The following is a 23989-nucleotide window of genomic DNA, read 5'->3' as shown; positions in this document are numbered from 1 at the left end:
AAACTTAATGGTACCTCTTATCAGCTTTTCACTCAAAACTTTAGCCAGATATCTTGTAAATATTTAAATAATCAGTGACCAACATTTACCTTTAACACAGCCATGGAAGCTTCCTCACCCATTATCCAGGAAGACAGAAAGTAACAATAACAAAAAAGATTATGAACACTTAAACTTATCTGTTGTTTAACTTTTTGAGGGGGTGTGGGTTTTGTTTGGTTGGTTTTGTTTTTTTTTTTAACAGAGATCACAATACCGTAACACTGGAGAGGTACTTGTTTGCTGGGATATTATTATTCTTAAGTGGAATGACTAGGATTTGGGCTCACTCTAGACTCCCCCACTTCTATTCCCTCAGGTGCTCCGAGCTATTTGTTAGGTGCAGAATGTTAAACATTTAAAAGTTTAAAGCCTGAAAGAAGACTCAAGAAACAAAAAAGCAGGTTTCCAGCAGACTAGATCCACCCCCCCCCCCAAAAAAAAAGAGCATATATAACTGATTGAAAACATGTCAAGGTTTAGAAAACAAAAAACCCAAGTTTTAGAATTTTAATTTTGATTGTAAATAGAAAAAATGCATTCGAATTGAATAAAGGGGTTTTTTAAATGATGGAATGTCCTGGTTTCAGCTGGGATAGAGTTAATTGTCTTCCTAGTAGCTGGTAGGGTGCTATGTTTTGAGTTAGGTATGAGAAGAATGTTGATAACACTGATGTTTTCAGTTGTTGCTAAGTAGTGTTTAGTCTAAAGTCAAGGATTTTTTAGCTTCTCATGCCCAGCCAGCGAGAAAGCTGGAGGGGCACAAGAAGTTGGCACAGGACACAGCCGGGACAGCTGACCCAAACTGGCCAACGGGGTATTCCATACCATGTGTCACATCTAGTTTAGGAACTGGGGAGTGGGGGCAGGGAATCGCCGCTCGGGGGGACTGGCTGGGTGTCGGTCAGCAAGTGGTGAGCAATTGCACTGCGCATCATTTGTACATTCCAATCCTTTCATTATTACTGTTGTCATTTTATTAGTGTTATCATTATCATTATTAGTTTCTTCTTTTCTGTTCTATTAAACCGTTCTTATCTCAACTCATGAGTTTTACTTCTTTTCCCGATTTTCTTCCCCATCCCACTGGGTGGGGGGGGAGTGAGTGAGCGGCTGCGTGGTGCTTAGTTGCTGGCTGGGGTTAAACCACGACACGGAACAGCAAGGCCAACATCATGAACCTAACATCCATCCAGGTGTTAGCCTTATTCAAAACACTGCTAAAGAATCCACAAAATGGTTCACTTCATTCGCAACGCTAAGATACTAACAGAACATAACTGAGAAAATGGTAGCAATACTAGCGAAAAAAGAACCAACAGACCTAAATCAACAATGGCATTTCAGTGCAGTCAGAGACTAACCTTTATTGCATAGTCACTTGCTCAAGCAAGAATTGCGCAGTAGTTTTTCTAGACATGGCATGCAACAAGTAATAGAGGCTGGGACTCTCTCATTTGCTAGTCAGATTTCCAGAAGTGCTGGCTACCTTAACCTTAAGAGGAGACATCTTTCAAGTTTCTTGCAAGGTTTATTTTACATCTTCTCCCGACTCTCTGCTTTACCATACTTCATATTTTTGCAAGGATGTCTCTTTTTTTATCTTGCCAGTATAAGCTTTAACCCTGAGTCCACCAACAACTCGGCTCTTCCTGTTCCCACTGTGCTAAACAGCCATGCTAAAAAGAAAATGTTTACCTCTGCTCCTACTGAGGCTAACTCAAAATGTGCAAGTGCCTTCATTGGTGGACTCAGGGTGAAAGCTTATACTGTTCTCACCTCCCAAAACCTGCAAAATCCGCAGCTGTATCACTGCACAACTTCTAGCAGGAAGAAAAGCATAGCTCTGCTCTTGAAGATGCTTGCTTACTATGCAAACCTGTTCTCTCCTCTACCACCCACTGTGATCTTGCATGATCTACATGTGCATGTCTACATGGTGAAAACAAGGAAGTGGAACAGCAGTGACATTCTCTCCCATTCTTTAAGCTTCCTGAGGATCAAGTGAAAACCATTCTGCATTCAGAGTCCTTGTACATTCACTGAGACATCCATCTATACCTCCCCTTGACAAGCATTCCCAAGTGCATGCAATGGGAATAAGTGAACTTTTTTAGAATACCACATCATCCTGTAGCAATAAGCAAACGAATGCTTCTGCACACACAGTACCTGAGAAAGAATGGCTTCTCCTCCACTGTCTCCATAAGTCAGATGAACAATAACTATATCTTTATCAGCGTTATTTAATCGACTCAATGTCTTCACTTTGCTAGTATCTTCCTTCATCACTTCCTCAAAAATACAGCCACTGACCAAAAGATTTAACTTAATTTCAGTGCTGTCCATTTTAGAGACCACTAATTCATGAACAGTCTTCTTCAGTTTGTTTTTTCTCTTTATTTGTATGCCATCAAATGTAAAAGATGAAGAAAACCCCAGAATCTTTCCACCTTTAGATAAAAACTTCATAAATTGTTTGTGGTTCTCCTCAGAAATAGGCTCTTCCGTGGTAATGATCAACAGCAGTGAATTATCAATCCATGGAGCTTTCAGTACTTGTTCCTCATGCAGCTGGTAGATGGTATAGCTGTCTGCATCAATGCATTCCTGAAGGATTGATTTTACCTGCTCAAATTCCACTTTTGCAGTTTCAGAGCCAAGATAAATTAGTACATTAGGGGGCTTTCCAGCAAGGTTTACTCTCTTTATTCCTTTTGCTAGACAGTCATCATTATTCTCTTCCAGTTTGCTATTGCAATCATCAGAAAGTTCTGGAATGTTTTCCGCAGAGGCAAATCTGACCGATTCAATAGTACTGTTTTCAAGTTGCAGGCATTCATGACAGCTGGAGAGATGCAAGTGATGATGTTCTCCAGCACCTATCTCTTTGTCAGATAGACTGTTAGATTCATCTTCATGCTCACTTTCTATCTCTAGCTTGGATTTCTCCTCTTCACCTTGTCCTGCAGACTCAGCTACTCCTAATCCTGATTTACCAGTAGTCCCAAAAGTAGCAGCAGGGGTTAGTTCATCCATTTGTGTACTGCTTACACTTTGCTCTTTTACAGATGGTGCCACCTGTGCCAACTCCTTCAGAGTAGATTCCTGTAAATGGACAGCTGGAAGAGTTAAAGAATAAGAAAATAGGGGTTATAAAAATGATATTAAAAGAGCTGTGATAAATATCACTATCACAGCAGGGTCTAGATTTATTTTCAGTACAAATAATCTATAATAGCAAGAATTTCACTTGTTTGACACACCAAATCCTAACACCACCACCACCCCCTCCCCAAGAACCTAATAAATTTGCACTCATAACACAAGTCATTTACTCTAATGACTCTTTGTTTCAGGAAAGTCTGACTGAGAGCACAACATTCAATATTTGCAGGGCACATTTAAACAAGCTAACATTTATTGTGAGTGCAAAACTATTTGCACAAAAGTAAAATGTGACTGCTACTGTACACAATGCAGATGTGTTCTTAACGGAACAATAGTCTATGGGTGGGAAGGTGAGGAAGTTCTCATAAATGCATCACCTTATCAGCATGTTATTTTGCCTGTCCCTCTGTCCCCAGCAAAGGACAAAATAAAGCAAGGGAAGTACCTTTGGAAAAATACTGGTCTTTTAGGGAGGACAGGGTGGAAAATTGCTTGGTGCTATTTTAAAATAAACTATTTTGAAATAAGCTAATAAAGTGATGACATTGGGTAAGATGGAGACATTGAACCATGTCTCTTGCAGTCCTGAAGGCTGCATATAAAAGTCTGGCACAAGTAAAAGGGAGTAAAAAAAATCTGAACTGCTTTCAGTCTGCACAAAGGCAGATATACCCACCCATAGCAAGACTTGAGAGCTAAGAATCCAAGGGAAAAGTAACAAATAGGAAGAGTATTAAACCTTCCCCTTTCTACCCCTGAAAAGTATGGAAATGCAAAGATAAAAAATTTCTGGCAAATACGAGTGAAAAAAGAAGGGCAAAGATGATTATTGTCAGTGTGAAACTCACATAGCAAACTAAATGAGAAAGAGGAGAGAAAAATTACTCTTAATAAGGTGATTTTTTTTCAGCTGCTGAGCCATGAAAATATTTCAAATCAAAGTGTGCAAAATTTTACTGAATCCCTCTCCACTCCTGTAAGGCCAAATAAACTATGTTTTTGTTTCTGATTTCTCAAAGAAATTCAGTGAGGAACTTGATTAACAAAATAGTCAACTGGCACACAATATACCAGATCCAAGTTCAATCACTTTCTTGCTTAACAATATTTGCATTCTTTTGAAACTATATCCCCTTTGCCTAGTTTGGAGCAGAAATCTGAAGCAAGATTTTTTCACATCCCAGCAGAATTTCACAGCTACCAGCCTATATGCTATTCCATCAACAGCCTCCATCAGCCTGTTCTCCTGGAGCAGTTCTAGCATACACACAGTACCTGAAGCAAAATGAGCCCAAAAACATTCTGAAAAGTAAATGACTGGGGCACTCTCTCAGCTTCCATCCCCTCCTTGCGTGAATATTTTTGCAGAACCGCACCAAGAGAGCTTCACATCAGATATATTTGTGAGCATATTCCTACCCTCTTGCACCCTAGCTAGCTGTTCTCAATCTTGTCATTCCCTGACTTCTGCCAATGCCCTATGATCTACATAAAAAAACCCCAAACAAACAAACAAAAAACCCCCACAACCAAACACAAAATAAACCAAACCAAAAAAACTCAACACACACACCCCTTTTCACGGGGGTGGGGGGAGGGATTTTTTTGGTAGCCCAAATCATGATTTTATTATTCTAGGTGACCTACAGTTTTATCAACACAGCTGAGAAGACACAACTAAGGCAGGAAGAAATGAGACTGTTGCCAAACAAAAAATGGAAAAAAAAAAAAGTGTGGCCCTATCCCTGAGAGCCCTCTACTGTACAATACCCTATAGACTGCATATTATGGCACTCTAGAATGGTGCTGGAGAAAAGAAGTTTAAACTTCATGCAGCAAAGGGAGGTGAAGCTTGGACTTCCCACAGCCCAGACAACAATTCTATTTAAGAATGGTGTTGTAAGTCCAGCCGTGACTACTTCTTTCTCCTCACTCTGGAATTAGCCATGAACTCCCTCCCTGCCTTAGCTGAAACCATTAAACTAATGAGGACACAATGGCTCATAGTTTTGATATCATCAAAATCACCCCCTAAAGAAATAAAGCATCCACCAAAAATTCAAAATTCAATCAGCAATGACACCACCCTCCTTCCCCTGGTTATCCCTCTCCCCATTTAGAAAGCATCTGTGAGCCTTTCTCTCAGTATCTAAAGGATTAAGATGCTCAAGTTACAGCAATTGTTCTCAACCTATGTTTAGCTTTGAATACACTTTTATTTCAAATCTGAGAAGAGAGAACATTTGCCTAAAACCTTCTGTATTTTTTTTCAAATAGATTAGTTAATCTAACAGACAAGACTTATAGAAACAATCTTGTCTAACCTTTCTGACATTTCTACATTCATGCATTTGCAAAAGGTTAAACACCATCTTGGATAGAATCATAGAATCATAGAATCATAGAATCATAGAATCATTTCGGTTGGAAAAGACCTTCAAGATCATCAAGTCCAACCATTAACCATGCCCCCTAAACCATGCCCTGGAGTACCCTATCCACTCGCTTTTTGAATACCTCCAGGGATGGTGACTCAACCACTTCCCTGGGCAGCCTGTTCCAATGTTTGACAACCCTCTCAGTAAAAAAATTTTTCCTAATATCTAACCTAAATCTCCCTTGCCTCAACTTGAGGCCATTTCCTCTTGTCCTATCTCCAGCCACCTGACAGAAGAGACCAACACCCACCTCACTACAACCTCCTTTCAGGTAGTTGTAGAGAGCGATAAGGTCTCCCCTCAGCCTCCTCTTTTCTAGACTGAACAACCCCAGATCCCTCAGCTGCTCCTCATAAGACTTGTGCTCAAGGCCCCTCACCAACTTGGTTGCCCTTCTCTGGACACGCTCCAGCACCTCAATGTCTTTCCTGTAGTGAGGGGCCCAAAACTGAACACAGCACTCGAGGTGCGGCCTCACCAGTGCCGAGTACAGGGGAACAACCACCTCCCTGTTCCTGCTGGCCACACTGTTCCTGATACAGGCCAGGATGCGATTGGCCTTCTTGGCCACCTGGGCACACTGCTGGCTCATATTCAGCCGTCTGTCAACCAGCACCCCCAGGTCTTTCGCTGCCGGGCAGCTTTCCAGCCACTCTTCCCCAAGCCTGTAGCGCTGCATGGGGTTGCCGTGACCGAAGTGCAGGACCCGGCACTTGGCCGTGTTAAACTTCATACAATTGGCCTCAGCCCATCGATCCAGCCTGTCCAGATCTCTCTGTAGAGCCTCCCTACCCTCAAGCAGATCGACCCTGCCTCCCAACTTGGTGTCGTCTGCAAACTTGCTGAGGGTGCACTCAATCCCCTCATCCAAATCATCAATAAAGATATTAAACAGAACAGGGCCCAACACCGAGCCCTGGGGAACACCACTCGTGACCCGCCGCCAGCTGGATTTCACCCCATTCACCACGACCCTCTGGGCTCGGCCATCCAGCCAGTTTTTCACCCAGTGAATAGTGCACTTATCCAGGCCACAAGATGCCAGAGATCTCGTCATACCAAGGTTAATTATTGACAGTAGCTTATGAGGCGTTAAAGAGGGGGTTTTATTAAAAAAATCTTTTGCAACATTTTTCTGTTATTTCTGTTGTTGCACTTGTAAGACATTCTGTGAAGAGAGAAACTCACTCAAAAAGTGGTCTAACTTTTCAAGGATCTCTATATTTGACAGTGTACTACTGTATAAAATACTGTAGCACTACAGAGTGATGAACTGCCTAGAATGACAACAGGAAGAAAACATTGTGCCAAAATAAAAGCATCGTTTTTTATGTAGGTATAAAGACTATATGCACAGTCCTAAAATAACTGTGAAAAAAACCATGTTCTACCATTAAAAACAAATTGTGAAGATACTTACAAACAATCTTGTGTGGCACCATTCCGTTATCCATTTGAAGCCTGTCTTCCATGAATGCTATTCCAAGGCTACTGAAATTATCCACACTTGCTTCAGCAATTAACTTATAAGGCTCACCAGGTTTATAGGCCAACGGTGAACAATAGTCTGACCACTTCACAATCTAGAATAAAGCATATGCATGTTTTTCAGTTTGAAAAGGCACAACTGGCAAACCCAAGGACTGGAAGTAATGTTAAAGAAAGTACTTTAAAAAACCATAAATGTGTAGCTGCTAGGATTATGGAATACTAAATTGGCAGAATCACTTTTAAGACTTGTTTCTATGATGCCTGATGTGTTTAAAACAACTACTTCATTTAGTAGTATCGTGAGACAACACATCTCAACTAGAGAAGGCTTTCAGTTAACAGTTCCTTTCACACAAAAGCACACCCTTTATGACTACAAAGGTCAATGTATGAGAATGAATACAACCAAAAGAACCTATTGAGGAAGGGTCCTGGACCAAGCAATACCTGCTACAAGATTCAGTCCTGAGAGAAGTAAACAAAGCAACATCCACACTGAGTGTTGAAAGCAAACTGGGAGCACAAATGCATCTTTCCCAAAGATCAACGCTATCAAAGCTTCAAGTAACACACAAAATGGCAGGAAAGCATTATCACATTCTACAAGTAAAATTCTATTTGTCTCTATTTCCAATACATGGCTTTCAGCAAAAATTCTAAAAAGAATGCTGATAAGAGCAAAAGTAAACTACTAGGGTTTAATAAAAGTACACACTGACCATCAGAAGCATTAACTAAACACAGAAGATTCAACCTGTTTATCTATATCAAAAATTCCATTCTCCAGAAAAGAAACATTATGAGAGTGACACACTTAGGTTTGTTTTCTTCAGGAAGGTTTGTTAAACCCAAGCTACACAGCTGTAGTGTCTTGGAGAACAAGTGTCAAGTTTAACTATAAAAGCCACAAGTGGAGGAAAAGTGGAAAGAGTTTTGGTTTCCTTCTGAACAGGGGGCACATTAATAAAGACTACGAATCTGTCTTCTGACTCATAACTGAAAAGGACCCCTTTTAAACCTTATGTTCATAAAACAGTGCCCAACAAGACAATATTCAGACAATTGACACACACAGTGATTTAAGAGTCAATTCTGAAAGCAAAAACCGAATAAGGCACCCAATTTCAGTAAAAGTTGTGTGAATGATACCACTGCCTTTATCCTTTATAGGATACACAAACCAATTTTTTTCCTGTGAAGGTGTTTTTAGAGACAATGAAGCACCACCTGTTTTCATGACCTAAAAAAAATTATCTTCCACCATGTAGTATGGTCCAAACACTGGGAGACAAAGCACAATTCCCACATAGCAACTCCAGCACTTTGATGCTGTCACCACCAAACCACTTTCATGAAGTTCACCCTTTTATCACTACACACAAGATGGAACACACTGATTAAACACAGTAAGAAAAAAACACTTTTGAATGCACAAAATGAGGGTGAGCTCTTGGATATTTTACTTGTTCATAACTTTATTAGACTATCAGCTAAATTTACCTTTTTATCTACTGCAGTTAAGTGGTTTATGTAATAACCAATGAATCTATTTCCAACTTTTGAATTTACAGTATTTCTCAAGGGAACTAGAAGAAAGAAGAAACTCAGATTTCATACAACCTTAATGGTCGCGTCTCCTTTCTAAGTCATTCTGAAAGACAGTCTCCGATTAGAGCAACCCAAATGAGACCATCCAGTCCATATTCAAATTGGTGGCCTTTGGATACCTAACAAGAAAACTGGCTGGGTTTCTTCTGATACATCACCTATACTAATCCTTAGTGAACAAACTCAGTTTCAAAAAGACAAAAAGATAGCAGTGTGTGGGCCGTGTGTTGATGTTTACTGTTGAAAATATTCTGATAAAAAAATTAAAATCCAATTATATATAAGAGTTTGGTTTGATTAAGAAGTAGAAAAATGTGAAGCATAGGTATGGGAATGTTAAGTTTGAAATGTAGTCATAGGAACTTAGGAACTTTAGGAAATGTACTATGTGTGACTATAAGAATACAAGTATTGTCTAAAATCAGTTAACCACAGAAACTTTGACAAAGATTTGTTGGTTTGTAGTGTTTTGTTTTAGGAAACTAAGGAAACCATCATGGACACCAGTTTGCTGCTTGGAAACCCCCTTACCCCTCCCATCTCGATCTGAGTATCAAGGATTCTAATCAGTAGAGTTAAGAGAGATTAACCAATGATTGTTTTAACATAAGAATATTAATAAAATGGTGTGACTGAAGGACCAATCATTATAAAGGTTAAATTTAAGAATAGACATAGTATGGATTTTTATGTAAACTAATATAGATGATGGTGAGAATCGTACTGCGCAGAATCACCTGAGAGGTCAAGAAGCGGACAAGTGAGGAAGACTATGGAAAACCACCAGAGGGCTTCTGAAGACCACCAGAGACCTTTACTGCGCTTGCGTAAAGGACATTTACATATGTTAATAGTTTCCCGGAAAACTAATGATTATGTATAATATTTCTCAGAAATCTAGTGAATATGTATAACAGGTGTGTATTTAACTGTATTGTTGGATAAGACAGGTACACACGATAGGTGGAGCGATCCCCCGTGTACCCAACGCTACAATAAAAGAGTACCTGCTTCTTAACTTCTCATTACTGTTAAAGAGTTTTATTCCGGATTTCGACAACATTACCACAAGGTCAGCTACATGCTTTAAATTATGGGTTAAACTCTAACTCTGTAACAAAAGAGCAAGTAACAGCTTCAACCAGCCATACCAGAACACACAGCTGGTGAGAGCCAGCCCTCAAATTCATGACAGATGTATCACTCAGGTCCTGAACTCCTGGACATAACAACCACTCACTTGTAAAAGCAACAACAGTGAGCTTCTACCTCCAGGACCTTCTGAAAGGTCACCTCCATGACTGTAACACAAAGAAATGCCAGCTCCAAAGTTAGAGGATATATTTCTGGGCACACTAATATTGACCAGTTCTGAAGCAGAACAAAATCTCCTTCTGGAAGATGGCCATACCAGACCCTGACAGATTTGAATCACTGTAGTTGGACCAGTCAGACTTCACCCCACTGTCACTGGGGAAGTGTCTGTGACCACGTCAGTCAGAACTGCCCCAATCAACTGCCTTGAGTGATGTCCTGGACAACACCATCACTTTCCAGCTGGAAGGTATTCCCAACTGTGTTTAGTCTACTGGTACAACATCCACAGCTAGAATGGAAGTCTCCAGTTGTAGTCCTAAGGTGTAAAACTCTAAGGGCCTGCTGCTAACCGTTGGCAATTCACAATCACCAGGGACAAACGTGGCAGATACATTTATGATATAGGATACCAGCTTCCTTCTCTATTTTCCTCAGCATATGACTCTGGGCTACTCTCTGTGGTGGAGGGTAAGAGACTCACACCATATTTAGATATCCTTTCTTACCCAGAGAACAGACATAAGCAGGTACAACCCACATGTCGCCTGGAAACTGTGAGGAAGATATATTGATGCTCTTGAACTTTTTTCATGGCACCAAGTAAAACATTAGACATGCTAACAAGTGAAAAGTAGTAATTGCTGTCTAGTGCAAATAAAGTGAATACACAAAAGAACCTCCCAAAATAAGGCTGTTTCCAAGACATATGACCTGTAATCCTGCTCATGTAACAATCCATTTGCTTCACAACAGAACAAAAATCCACAGAGAATATTTTCAAACAGGCCAAGCTTTCCTGCTATGACTAGAAATCATGACAATTCTGTCAGAATATAGAATGAAAGGCCAGCTCTTAGCAAGAGATAAGAAATTATTTATACTCCTGCTTTCTGGGTCCACCTCAGTTTCAACAGAAACCAGTCACAGATCACTGATAGCTCTACAAAGAATGGCTTTTCTGTCTAGAAATTCTCACAGATCACAGGAGCAATCTGTTCTTACAGCCTCTGTCTATGTCAACAGCTGGCTGCTAGAGGTAGCAGAATTAAGAGCACTTTGCTAGACATTACATGTACACAGAAGAACAATAAACAAAATAAAACAGCAGTCCTTTCCCTCTTTAGTTTTGGTCTTTTGCCTGGACTATCACTTTTGAGCTTAATAAATCAAATTAATTATTAATGTCTACATAAGAATGCAAACATTTTCCACTCTAAAGAAAACGCAAACAAAACCAACAAGATTAAAAAACTCCACCAAACAATAAACCCCAAAAGAACAAAAACCAAGAGCTTCAACGCTGATGTTTTTGTGGACCTCTCTGCTACAAAGTAAAATAAAATAAAAAAAAAAAAAATCTCCTTCTGTCTGAGTTGGCCCAGCACTCCCCAGGTACACTCTGAGATAACGTAGAGAGCACAGCAGGTATCCTATCTGGTTTATCTCCCAGAAGCACAGCCCAACCTGGATGGATTCCACAGTCTTACATCAAAGGCAATAAAAACATTTACAATCTAGCTAATGTGGCTACTTCCTGTGTGCTTCAAGGAGACATGAGGCCAGTGGAAGGAGGGTCAGAACACTTCAGCAGAAAAGGTCTCAACAAGCTTTCAGTGCCTCCAGTCCTCACACTCTGAGCTTCATGGAGATAATGACTTTGCCTGATGCAGCACTTCACCTGGACATCATTCCTCTAGAGGGCAAATACTAACATGCTCCAAAAACATGCTCTGTTCTAGAGAGGCCTCCATGGGGGGTGAAGGTACTAAAAATTTGATTGCAGGCACAAATCTGGAATTGTGCCCATTCCCAATCTGTCCTTCTGTTCCTGCACTCTTTACCAACCACTCTGCTCTCAATGTTCTCACCAGCAGAGGACTCCTGGGTCACTTCCCAGAACAAGTTGCCTGGAAAATATATGTTCCTTATCCAGTGAAACAGACAGGCCACAGGCACCCGTGTATGTGACAGGTTTCCTTTAACTCCAAGAAGGAGCTTGAAACCTGACGCCGGAAAGCTAGGATGACAGATGGCCCTTTAGGGTGCTAAGCAGGGGCCGCTCAGGAAGACACCTTATCGACTGCCCCCAGGTGGTGATCCCAGTTTGTGGCGTAGCCTGTTTAATGGGAGGGCTCTGTCGATTTTATGGTACCCCAGCGACCAGGCCAGATGTTTTATTACTGCCTACCCAAAGACATCCTGGCATGCACGTCTTTCCATTTCTCCTCTTTCCAGTAGAGAATGAGGTCCGTTCTGTCCTCTTCACTAAGGAGAGCACAGAGCACGTGTAGCAACTGACTGCCTTAGGAAGGAACTAGGACAACCTGTACTGCTTGGAAGATTTTTCCTCCCTATAAGGTAAGTTTATCTTTTGCTTTGGGTTACAACCTTTCTCCCCCTTCAGACCTGCATCCAAGCTGAGATGCCTAGGCAGCAAGCATTCCTCATGTGAGGAAAAAGTTATAAAACCAACAGAATTTAGGGGAGAGAGAGACATTATCTCAAGTTCATAGTAAGTTTTGATAAGTGTCTGGATACTATTTTTATGCATAATCTGTTTAAAGATATTATATATTCAGTAGTTCAAGTTTTAGAACATAATCTAAATCCACATCGTCGCAATTTCAATATAGTAGTGGAGAAGGCACTTTTTAGATTTCTAAGTATCTAGGACATGAACATTTTCTAAGTATGCTTGCCATAAGGATTTCAGTACTAGTTTAATTTATATCCTTGGATGCCTCAAAAACATTTTGTAATTATTATGCATGTCCTGGGTTCGGCTGGGATAGAATTAATTTTCAGAAGAAGCTAGGAGGCGGCACAGCCAGGACAGGTGACCCAAACTAGCCAAGGGGATGTTCGATACCATATGACGTCATACTCAGTATGTAACTGGGGGAGCTGGCCAGGGCCTGGTTGGGGGAGGGATTGAGGCTTGGGAACAGGCTGAGCATCAGGTTCCGGGTGGTGAGCAATTGCATTGTGCATTACTTGTTTTATACATTCTTTTATTAGTATTGTTGTTATTATTACTTCTTCTCTCCTTGTGCTGTCCTATTAAACTGTCCTTATTTCAACCCACAAGGTTTTACCTTTTTCTTCTGATTCTCCTGCCCGTCCCACAGGGGTGGGGCGGGGCGGGGCAGAGGAGGGGGGAAGGAGTGAGCGAGTGGCCACGTGGTGCTTAGTTGCCAGCTGGGCTTCAACCACAACAACGCATTAAAAGGCAAACACAATTTATAAAATTCCAACCAAGAAGTATTGCCCCACTGCATTTTACAGAAAAACAAAGAGATTAAAAGCTTGATTTTGGCCCTTCTTCTGCAGATTGACAAAATAATCCAAACACATAATACTTTAACTTGTACTTACAAATCACAATGAAAGGAAGCTTCCAAGAGAGACTTCTGTTTCAATTACAACTTTTTACAACCACTTGGTTGGAGGCTTGAAGAGCTCTTCAGAAATCATAACATATTCTTGCTTTGTATCTGAGGCATTTGTTTCAGGTAGTGTCAGAAACAGGACACTGCGGCAAAGGGACTTCTGATCTGCCTTAGTATGACAGCTCTCAAGCATTTTTTTCCTATTCAGCATATCTAACCATACATGCCTTACCCAAAGTCACGACGGAATTCTGCAGCTCCCATCCACAGCCAGAGAAGTGTGCTACTAAAAAAAACTCAGTTAAAATGTCTATGGGTCTATTTAAAGCATAAAATAGAACTAGAGTATTAACAGTGATTCATTTTAATGAAGATATTACCTTTTTATTCCCCAAAACATTATAAACAACAACAAAAAATCAATGGCAGACAGATTTTGTCCTTCAAGTGTTTTAGGTTTATACTCACCAAATGACCCACCTGTACTACTTTCTATGCAAGAAACAAAGAGAACTACTTACCTCTTTTGAAGAGCCAGGTACTTTCTGCAAGTTATCTGTCTGAGCTGAAATGCTTTCTGTCACAAAAGCTATATGTTCTGCTTTAAGTAGTTTATCAGGATAAATAAAAGGAGAAATAAGAAGTAGGCTCCATCTGTTTAAGTCATCAAGGAACTGAAAGAAACAGGAAAGAAAAGTAAGTCTGTATGGCAAGCGTCTGATTTAGTAATTCAGTTTTAAAGTATGCCCAGCCTAAATTCAAATCTGACCCTTCAGCCTTACGTGAAGGGTGTCCACCTTTTCACACTACCCACGAGGGGAAAAAAAAGGGGGTAAAGGTCTGAACCATTAAGCAGGAACACATCAAAAGTAAAATTAAAAGTGGCAACCAACCTTTTAAGCCAATTCAGACTTCAGCTTTCAGCATTATAGGAAGAGCGCAAAAGTGAGTGGGGCACAAGACCAATGCCATTGGCACTGTGACTGTTCTGGGCCATTTGCCACCAGCAACATCCCTCATTCAACCGAATCCTCCTCTCCCATTCACACTGCAGTTCACCCTGCCTCCTCCTTCCTTCCCTCTTCTCCCCTGACTACACAACCCATGGCCCTGCTGCCCCAGTTCTGGTGGCTGAAGGGCAATGTCTGCTACTTGGCAGGGACTGAGAAAGCAGTCACAACACACAACCTGCCTGGTCAGTCACCACAGCCCCTCTAACTGGATAGTAGTCCAGGCTGCACTCATTTTAGTTGGATAACAATCCTCCAGGTAACATACAGTCCCACTGCTCAGTCATATATGCTGTCTCTACACCCAACTGCCAAAAGACCAATGAACCTGTGAGCCACAGGTGACCAAAGAACTATATACTACACAGGTCTAATTTTTAGACCCAATTTACAAAGTTTCAGGACTTCCTTTGCAAAGCCAGTTATAAAAAGACAGTTATATTTTGTGGACATGTACAACCTCAGGACAAATTCTTTAAAAAGTGATTTGAAAAACCTTTAAAAAAATTACCTGAAATAAAAAGAGAGGGTACTTTTTAAAAAATATATTACGTCCTCACGCATTTGCACCAAAACTACTCACTCAGTATGTAACTCTAAGTTTAGAGTTAAAGAAATAATTCATTCAAACTAAATTTGTCCATAAGGTAGCCTATCCATTTATCACACCATTGGACAAACATTTTCTTCATTAAATTACAAAAACAGTTCCTTCTCTTTTCCTCACAAAGGAGTCAAAAGCTGGAATCAGTAGACCAAGGAACAGTTTTAAGAACCTCAAAGCTTCTCAATACATAATCTGTTCCCATACTATATTACATCAACTTTTATGTAGATATTGCATTGAACTTAATTTTCTGCCATATTTTAAAGGTGGCAAACACTAGAAATAGATATTTTGCTACTACTACACTACAAACACATGCTTTGTACACCTTCAGTAATTTTACGTGGAAACGTAAGAGAATTTCTCTGTAGCACACTAAATGTGTACATCACTCCACATCTAAAATGAAACGGCACAATACTAAGTCTATGGGGATAGCTTGCCAATCCAACCAGCTTTACTGAGCACAGAAGCTGCAAGAGTAAACATTGCTACCTTCCACAGGAAAGTGAACTGAATTAATGAAGCTTATTTTATTATCTTAAGCATCCAATTTGATTAAAGATCAAACACAAAAACTTTACAGGTTACAATTTATGACTTGCTGGTACCTTATCTTATCTTAAGGAAGCTACTGATCACCGTCCAGAGGCAGTTTTATCTACTTGAAAGCAAAAGTAGCTCACCTAGCTTCCTTGAAGCCAAAAAGCATGTTAGTTAACCTTTTTCTCTTCACAGTGTTCACAGACGATGTAGAGAGCTCCACAGTGATGCTGCCTCTACCTTTAATGCAGCCAGATCAGAGCCCTTATATGCCACACTACCGAGGTGCAGCGTGGCAGGCATCTTCCACAGGGATTCTCAGAGTCAAATGCAACTGGTAACTTTCAATACATATTTTTAAGGGGCAAATACATTTTGAATAACAGCATTGACTTTACGCCAAACTTCAAACGAAAATACAGTTCCCTAGAGGACTTCCCAACTCACAATAAACACAAATAAATTGACAAGCTTATGAAGTCAGTCTACATGAATAACATTGCAGACAGAAAAAAATGTGCTTACTGTGCAAGGACTGAGGAGAAGCTATTTCAGAAATGAGCAGAAGTGGAGCAAAGAACAGCGTAAATTAGTTGAAATATGACTTGCAAAACAATAATCCAGGCCAATTGAGGCAGAACTCCTCTAAACATATGGACAATTACTTGGGTTTGTTTTTAAGAGCTTTATCAAAATGTGAATTAAGTATTTAACTTTCCTGTTAGAGATTCTGGGGTTGTCACCGAGTATGAAATAATCTGCTCATCAGATAGCAAAAAGACTGTTTTTGAACGAACCCCATTAGCATTTGTGATCTTATTTTCTCTGCACTGAAACATCCTCTTTACCCACTGAATTTAAGAAAAGCTCCTCTGCTTCAAGAGTAGCACTTGGCCAACAACATGCTTCATAAATACATTTCAGTAATGCCCATTTAAGTAAAATGTGTAACAGCTGACATAATTTCCACACACATACAAACATCAGCAAAAAGGACAGATCGAGAAGATTCTTATCCACATGAATTCTGGTATTTAGTGACAAATTTAGACAAAGCCAACATTCATTTAAATAATTCAGATGATTTGGAGGGGAGTGCCAGAGGAGTTCCACTTCTAAACCTGAAAGTCAGAAGCGAGCTTACTTTTAGTTTCACCTCGTGTGATGGCACGTGAAAATTGTTCAGGCACCGTGTTTTCCACTGTCACGGACCACGACAGCCTCACCCCACCCTCCTCTCTCACTGCCCACTGGCAAAAAAGTGATTTTCACAGACCGTGTTTTTCATGTCATTTTCCTCACTTGAAACAGCGTTTTGTATCGGGAGAAGCATGCAGTTCTCCGTAACCCAGAGCTCAATTCAGCCTCCATTAAAGATTCAGCTACGTTTTAAATCTCTGGCACACATCTTGAATGCACAAATACAGCACACGTTTCTGGACTAAAGCCTTATATGTGCTGAAAGTACGTTACTGATAGAGAAATACTACCAAGTTCTCCTAGCCAAGTGCTCCTACTGCCGCGGCGGTACTTACAAAGCTGCGCTTTACACGCACGTAGTAAAAAACACTCCTCAGCCCACTCCCTAAGCCGACAAGCTACAGTAGCGAGGAGAGAGAAGGCCAACCCTGCTAAGATTTTCTATCACGGCAGTTACCCGGCCCTCGCCCAAGCCTCACCCTTGACAAGGGGCGCTGTGACAGGCCTGGGAAGCTACCCGAGTGACTTTTGCCATCGCGAGCCCCACGGACAAGCTCGCTGTCACACGCCGAAAGAGGAAGGCGCAGCCCCCAGCCCCGCAACCGCCGCTCCCCTTTCCCGCCGGGCTCCGCCACCTCAGCCCACCACAGCCCCCGCCGACCCCCGACCGCGGGAGGCGCGCCCGGGCGCCGCGGGGAAGGCGGCTGGCCGTCGCCACGGCAACACGGGGAGGCCGCTCCCGGCCCGGCCACTTCCCCGCCCGAGCCGCCTCCGGGCACCGCCGGGCGAACCGCCTCCCAGGCCTCAGCCCCAACGGCGCGGGGCGGTACCTGCGCCTCGTCCGTGAAGAAGACTTTGTTCCCTATCCTGAGGCAGACTCGCTCCTCGGGCGGCACCTGCCTGCGCGGCTGCCGAGCCGGGGGCGCCGGGGGGCCGGCGCAGCAGCAGAAGGTGAAGGAGCAGCGGGAGCGGTGGAGGCGGCGCACGGTGCGGCGGATGAGCGCGGCCGAGCGAGGCCCCCAGCGCGCCCATAGGTAGAGGTAGCAGAGCGTGATCAGCATGGCGCGCGCGCCCCCCGCCCCCGCCACGCCCCGCCGCCGGCCCGGCCTCCCAACGGCCAGCAGCGGCCGACCGGCCGCGGGGGGGCCCCGCCCCCCCCTGCGCCAAACAGAAAGGGGCGAGCCGGTTGGGCGAGCCGGCCGGCCGCTCTGATTGGCTGGCGGCCTCGCGGGCTCGGCGCCCCGCCCCTTTTAAAGCCCGGCGGGGAGCCCTGAGAGGTCTCGCGCCCCGCTGGTCGGTGCGGGGGGGGGGGCGAGGCCGGCGTTTGGCTCGCGCAGCCAAACCGGCGGTGGCCGCTGACGCGAAGGAGCGGCTGGTGCTGCAGAAAATACAGAATTCCGCTTTGAAACAACGCGCGGAGAAAACAAAAAAAATCACTAGAGAGGGCCAGCCTGAGGAGTTGTCTCTTCGCGCCGGGTTAGTTGTCCCCAGGCTCTGGCGTGAGGGGCGCTGAGGAGGAGCGGCCTATGGCCTCCTGCCCCGGGCACCGGACCCGGCCTCTCAGGGAGCCCTGCAGCCTCTGCTCTCCAAAGCCAGCGCTGTCCTGGTGGACAACGGGTTTGGACGAATGTAACCCTTCAAGTGCCGCGGTCAGGGGTCGTGGGACCGGCCCTTCAGCTCTGTACGTCCCGGTATGGATGCAAGGCAGGGAACTGAGCTCGCGTTTCCACTGCAGAGATCCGTTTGCTATCCCGTCAGCTGCATTTGACCCTGCCCCTATGGGTCACAGAAAACTATATACCCGGTAGGCAAAACAGTGAGAGCCAAAGCATTCATTGCTCTTTCCCATGCAGCAACAGGGAAAGATCTCATCTTCCTCAGAAATGGCTCCACGCTGCCACCTGACCTTATTTCAGGCTCCACGGTACCCTAGAGGAGCAGTATCCCTTCCATCACAGAACCAGATGGAGACACCCGTCTCCAGGTCCCATACCTTTTCCAGCGTAGCCACCAGAGGGCAAAGCGGGCACAAATGGATGCATCTGATTTCAGCCGATTCGTCGGATTCACGGAACAAGAAAGATGAAGTCAGGGCTTGGCGGGGCTGGCCGACGAAGCCAGAGTGAAGAACAGCCTGTCGGGGAATAAAACTGTAGGAACATTTGCATGTGCCATGTGTGCTGCAAACACAACTTGCCACTACAGAAGATGCAACACAGAAATCATACAAGGTATTCTTTACTCCTCTGGTATGTCTATGTATGAAAGTTATTAAATAATTTTTACATTTCATGTGGAAGGTGGTCACAACATTGAGGTCTGTGGAAAGAACACACGTATCAGTCTGATCCTAGCAGATATTTAGTGGGTGAGTGAAAGGAGAAGGAAAAAAAAAAGGCAAGAGGAAAAATGCAAGAAGGCTAGAAGAAAGAAGTCAACACTAACATTAAAGTTGCAGCTGACTGATACGTGACAATCGTTTCCCGAACAGGGCGTGAAGCCACATTCTTTTTTATTATTCTGAACTCAAGGCCTTGTATGTGCTTGGAAATTTACTAAAATAGGTATCGTAAAAGAACAATTTCCTAAATGGATCTCTAGCAACAACATGCTGGCACTGTAGATAAACAAGGAACAAATTGGCCCTGCACATTTTGGAGCAGGCATCAATATGAAAAAACCCACTACCAGTACTATGACAGAGAGACATTTTTACTTCTTTAAATCTGTACCCACAGCAGCAGCTTATCCAACATGGTAGGAATTGCTGACATAATTTTGATTTCCACAATGCATGGCAGAAACAGGTGACAGTTTCAGTTGGTGGATCAAGTAATTTAAATAATTCTCCTTCTTCATCTCAAGCTTAAGAAATACCAGCCTTACTGTATCCTGTACATATTCTACAGAGAGAGGAAAAAAGTCTCCAGTGGTCTTAACTTGGCATTATACGCTGTTCCTTTGTGTGACTTTATCTTATGCAGGAAGTCAAAATACTTCCTCAGGCACATCAAAAGAAAGAAAACAAGCAAAGTATACAACCTCAAAAGAAAGCTCTCAACTCTGGAATTCACTTTCTCTGTAATAGTTCAACAGCACATGCAATGCTGACCTTCACAGCATACCGCAAAACACAACTGTTTATATAACCTTTGCACGATGAGGAACATGCTTTGCTTAATCCTGTAGTGGCATCGAATGCAGTCAACTATATTATGATCCTTTTCGGTTTGAAGGTTCTCTTGCCCTGGAAATGTTTATGAGTAAATGAGAAAACTGAATCAAAATTTCATGATGCAAGGGAATCTAAAGCTGAACAATATACAGGCAAAAACAGTCACCATTTTAAGACAAGTTTCTACATATGTCGGCACATTCTCGGTTAGAATAATTTGAAGCCGTAAAGTTGCTCTAGGTTTTCTACTTTCTATTATAGTGTAGCTTAGACTTAATCATGACAAGCTCTGATTAAAAGGTTAAAAATTTTAGATTAGGAAACATTCTTTTTTTTGTTATTGTGAAGCCAAGGCCTTGTATGCACCAGGAAATTTACTAAAATAGGTATTCTAAAATAACTATGTCAATCAATTCCTCCTTATGGGAGAGTGGAAGGAAGCCTTGGAAAGAAACAGTGAGTAATAATAGCCCTCAGACTTCCCAGAACACTTGGGGTTTTTTCACAGACAGAAGATTACAGAAAGATGTTGCAAGATGCTGAACACGCACACACGCAGACATGAAACTGTTTAAAGATAATTTGAAAAACCCTGAAGAAGTGAACAGTCTAGATTTTCAATTTCTGCCCACAAGCGTGGAGAATCCCCCTCTCCTCAATGAGAGAGAAAGGCCAGCTTCAGCCTAGGGGGGCTAAATCTCCCTTAGCTCTTCAAACAGTCCATGTGGGAAGGCTCCCAAAGCAGGCCACTCAGAACAGGGAGGCAACTCTACCATGTAACTTCAGCATAGCTGAGTGTCTCTTTTTGACTTTAAAGGAATATTATGAGACTGGCATTGCTGTGCTTTGTGAATGGCTCGGTTTCCTCCTCCCTTGGTTCCCTAAAAGCTTTTCCAACAGTTTCTCTTTGAGGACCTTTGCATGCTATTAGTGGCTACAAATGCCTATGTCATGTTGTTTAATACCAGATATTATTCAACACTATAAATGCTGGAGAGCTATCCCGTTTCCTTGACTATACCAAATTATATTGAATGCTCCTTATTCTTGCAAATGTGCAAGTGCTTTCATGAGAAAACTGAGTAAAACAGGTTTCTCACAAAGATAAAAAACCATTTCTAATAAACACAAGATAATTATCTTATGGCTCATCTCTCCGTAAGAATCAAGTCTGTCAAATGTATTCTCAGGTAGTATCAGAAATCTGAAAAATACTCCTGGCTTCTGGGAAAAATGGATGAGCAACTGTAACAGGATCAGTGTTTTCTGATTCTGTGAAGTGTTCTTCACCAAATACAGCACTTTGTATTAAAATTAAGTATACTGCAAAAAGTAATGTAGTTCTTAAAATTAGACAGCTATGACTGGCCTAACTGCTGCCTTTTTTTTTTTTTTTTAGAAACTAGAGATCATACACTATTACTGCTGCTTATAGTTTACTGGAATAAACCATTTTCCACAGATTTGCAACCTGATTTTAGCTAATGATTTCCATGAAAATACCAGTTAAACTGTGTGCTTCTATTAATTAGTACAATAACGTAATATTAACTTACATTTTTTCTACGGTGTTACATGTAATTATATTAGATTACATTACAGCTTCATGAACAAAATTATATTTTCTATAATTTTGTAATAAATTTGGTCTTGCAGGGCTTCATCAACAGATTTAATTGAGGGTAACTTTGCATCTTCCAGAGAGCTATATGTTAGTAGTTTAGGCTTTAGTCCTGCACTAATATCCATGTTGGCAGATTCTGTCCAGGGGTATAAATCAATTATCCTCACATACAGATCTGATTGCAAGATCAGGACCATAGACATCAGTTGTGTAATCCACACTTCCCTTTCAACTATCAAGTTAAATTAGGTCTAAATAAAACAAAGCTGATGAAATTATATATTTGTATTTAAGACCGTAATTGAGCAAGATATTTAATTACAATTTAGGTTACTTAAGAATTTTGCCATTTTTTCTCAGGACCCATGCTGCTATTTAATATATATTTTGTTATTTGAATATTATTCACCATATTGTTCATTCTAATAATTGTACTGATTTTGATACATAAATGTTTAAAGTAATTGAGGCTGTGCATGTATTTTCTTCTTTGAGATACGGTATTATTTACTTAGTTACAACTTCACAAATATCACACAGTATTTAAACATGGGAGGGAGTAGACTTAGACTGTAAGTTCTACATTACATATTGTCAGTGCTTCCCAGAACAACGTTTAATGGCTTTGGCCTTTGAGTTTAAAATGTGGCTATTTGTCACAGCAAGAAGGGATGTTTTAAATAACAGGAGAAATTTATGTAAGAATTGAACCTCAACAAATCTAATCCCAGATCCCGTTACTGAAGACTACTTTGAAAACATCAGAACCTGTGTTACGCTTTACTTTTAGCAGCCTTAGGAGTGCCAGGTAGCTAACACAACCATAGAACTTGCATCAATGTAGGAAAATCAGTCTGACTTTCAAATCTGATCTAAGCTCCTCCCTGTTGGAAGGAAGACATTTAAATTTAAGCAAAATCAGTAGAATGCACAAAACCCCACATGTGCAAAGGTATATATACAATGTTTTCTAATACAGAATAATTTCAGGGGAAAATTTTGTCTCCAAAGGAATATATCCAGTGGTCTTTATCTGTGAGTCCAGCCCCTTCTTGCTGACCAGACACGTGCTACCTCCCGCTGGATCATAATGTGGAAAACAGCCACAAGGCTTACCTTGGAGGGATCTGACTCCCACTGAGAATTTTCAGTGTCCTCTCTAACTGACTGTTTTGATGGTTTCTTCAGCTAAGCCAGCTAGAAGGGACCTAGTTCATACTAAATAATCAGTGGACATTCCATGTTCAGTAAACAACATTATTTTTCTCTCTCTGGCAAGAAAGTTCACAGTAGAAACCAATTATATTTGGGAGCTGAATCTGTTCCCTTTGATGTCAATGTGTAAACAGCACCAGTGGAAAGAGAATTCAGCTTTAGGTTCTTATAATCCTCTTACATCTCTGCAGTAGTTGGGAAATAAAGGAAACAAAGTGAACTGTAGCAATGAACCACAACAATGAAAATCAGATAATGTCATCCAGCAGGTAATAAATTGTTCTTGTACAATGTAACAGGCTATGAGTAATGCATGTTACGAATGAAAACAGTGGGAAGAAAGCTTGGAAGAAGTCTGTTTCTATTCAGTCTTTGTAGGCTTAAAGCATGTATGGCATACTTGAAATAAAAGATTCCTTATCTTTGATAGACAAAGTCACCTTTCTTGGCATAAGCTTTCTTCTCCATCCATCAAATAGCAGTCAAATTAAAGGAACATCCCTGTAGTCTTGAGGAAGTCACTAGGCCTCTCTTTAAATCCTCTCACCACTAATTTTTAGTATCTTTTTCTCTTTTAAAGTTAGGACATGGAAAAGACTTCAGTCATCTAAAAAATAATTTTACATTTAAAATTGTCTTTGACTCTTTGTTGCACTTTTTTAGGACAGGATGTTGATGAGTTTTCCCAAGACATGCAAAAGGAGTATTTACACCATATTATTTCATACAGAGGAAATATGGATTTTGTAAAACAGCAACAGAAAGATAAAAGTGGAATATTTTCCATGTGATTTGCTAACCAAACTTAACAAAAAGCCTCTGTTTCCCTAGCAGCGCTCTCCCCAGGACAGCCTGCCAACGTGAGAGCCCTATCTTTGAACCGTTTGGGGGGAGTCAAAAGAAATCTCATTAAGGAGGTTTCTCTCCTTTTACCCGAGGCTGTGTTTGTTTTAGGTAAGTATTCTTTGGGAGTTAAGATAAAGGAGGGGCTGAAAGGCCCAGGCAAGCGCCCAGCCCGCCACAGGCTTTAGACCATCAGTTGCCATGGAGGGTGCAGCTGCTGGCCTCCCGCTCCGGGCTGCAGCGGGTCACATCTGTCATCGCTCCCGGGACACCCGGTGGCAGCAGCAGCACCACCAGCACCAGCACCCGCCCCAGCACC

General features: G+C 41.8%; 1 protein-coding gene across 1 annotated transcript in view; it reads right to left on the bottom strand.

Moving 5' to 3' along the window:
• The window catches only part of HLCS (holocarboxylase synthetase), a 133896-nt gene extending 116003 nt beyond the window's left edge, over positions 1 to 17893 (bottom strand). Inside the window, exons 1-4 of the mRNA XM_052794268.1 lie at positions 17644 to 17893; positions 13975 to 14127; positions 7069 to 7231; positions 2212 to 3161 (exon numbers count right to left, since the gene is read on the bottom strand). Of these exons, the coding sequence (XP_052650228.1) occupies positions 2212 to 3161; positions 7069 to 7231; positions 13975 to 14127; positions 17644 to 17874 (1497 nt within the window). The 5' untranslated portion in view covers positions 17875 to 17893. The remainder of the gene's footprint in view (positions 1 to 2211; positions 3162 to 7068; positions 7232 to 13974; positions 14128 to 17643) is intronic.
• Positions 17894 to 23989: the final 6096 nt, after the last annotated feature.

Source organism: Harpia harpyja, chromosome 8 (assembly GCF_026419915.1).
Source record: "Harpia harpyja isolate bHarHar1 chromosome 8, bHarHar1 primary haplotype, whole genome shotgun sequence".
NCBI lineage: Eukaryota > Metazoa > Chordata > Aves > Accipitriformes > Accipitridae > Harpia > Harpia harpyja.
The sequence above is the reverse complement of the archived record's forward strand: the minus strand, read 5'-3'. Positions and strand labels throughout refer to the sequence as shown.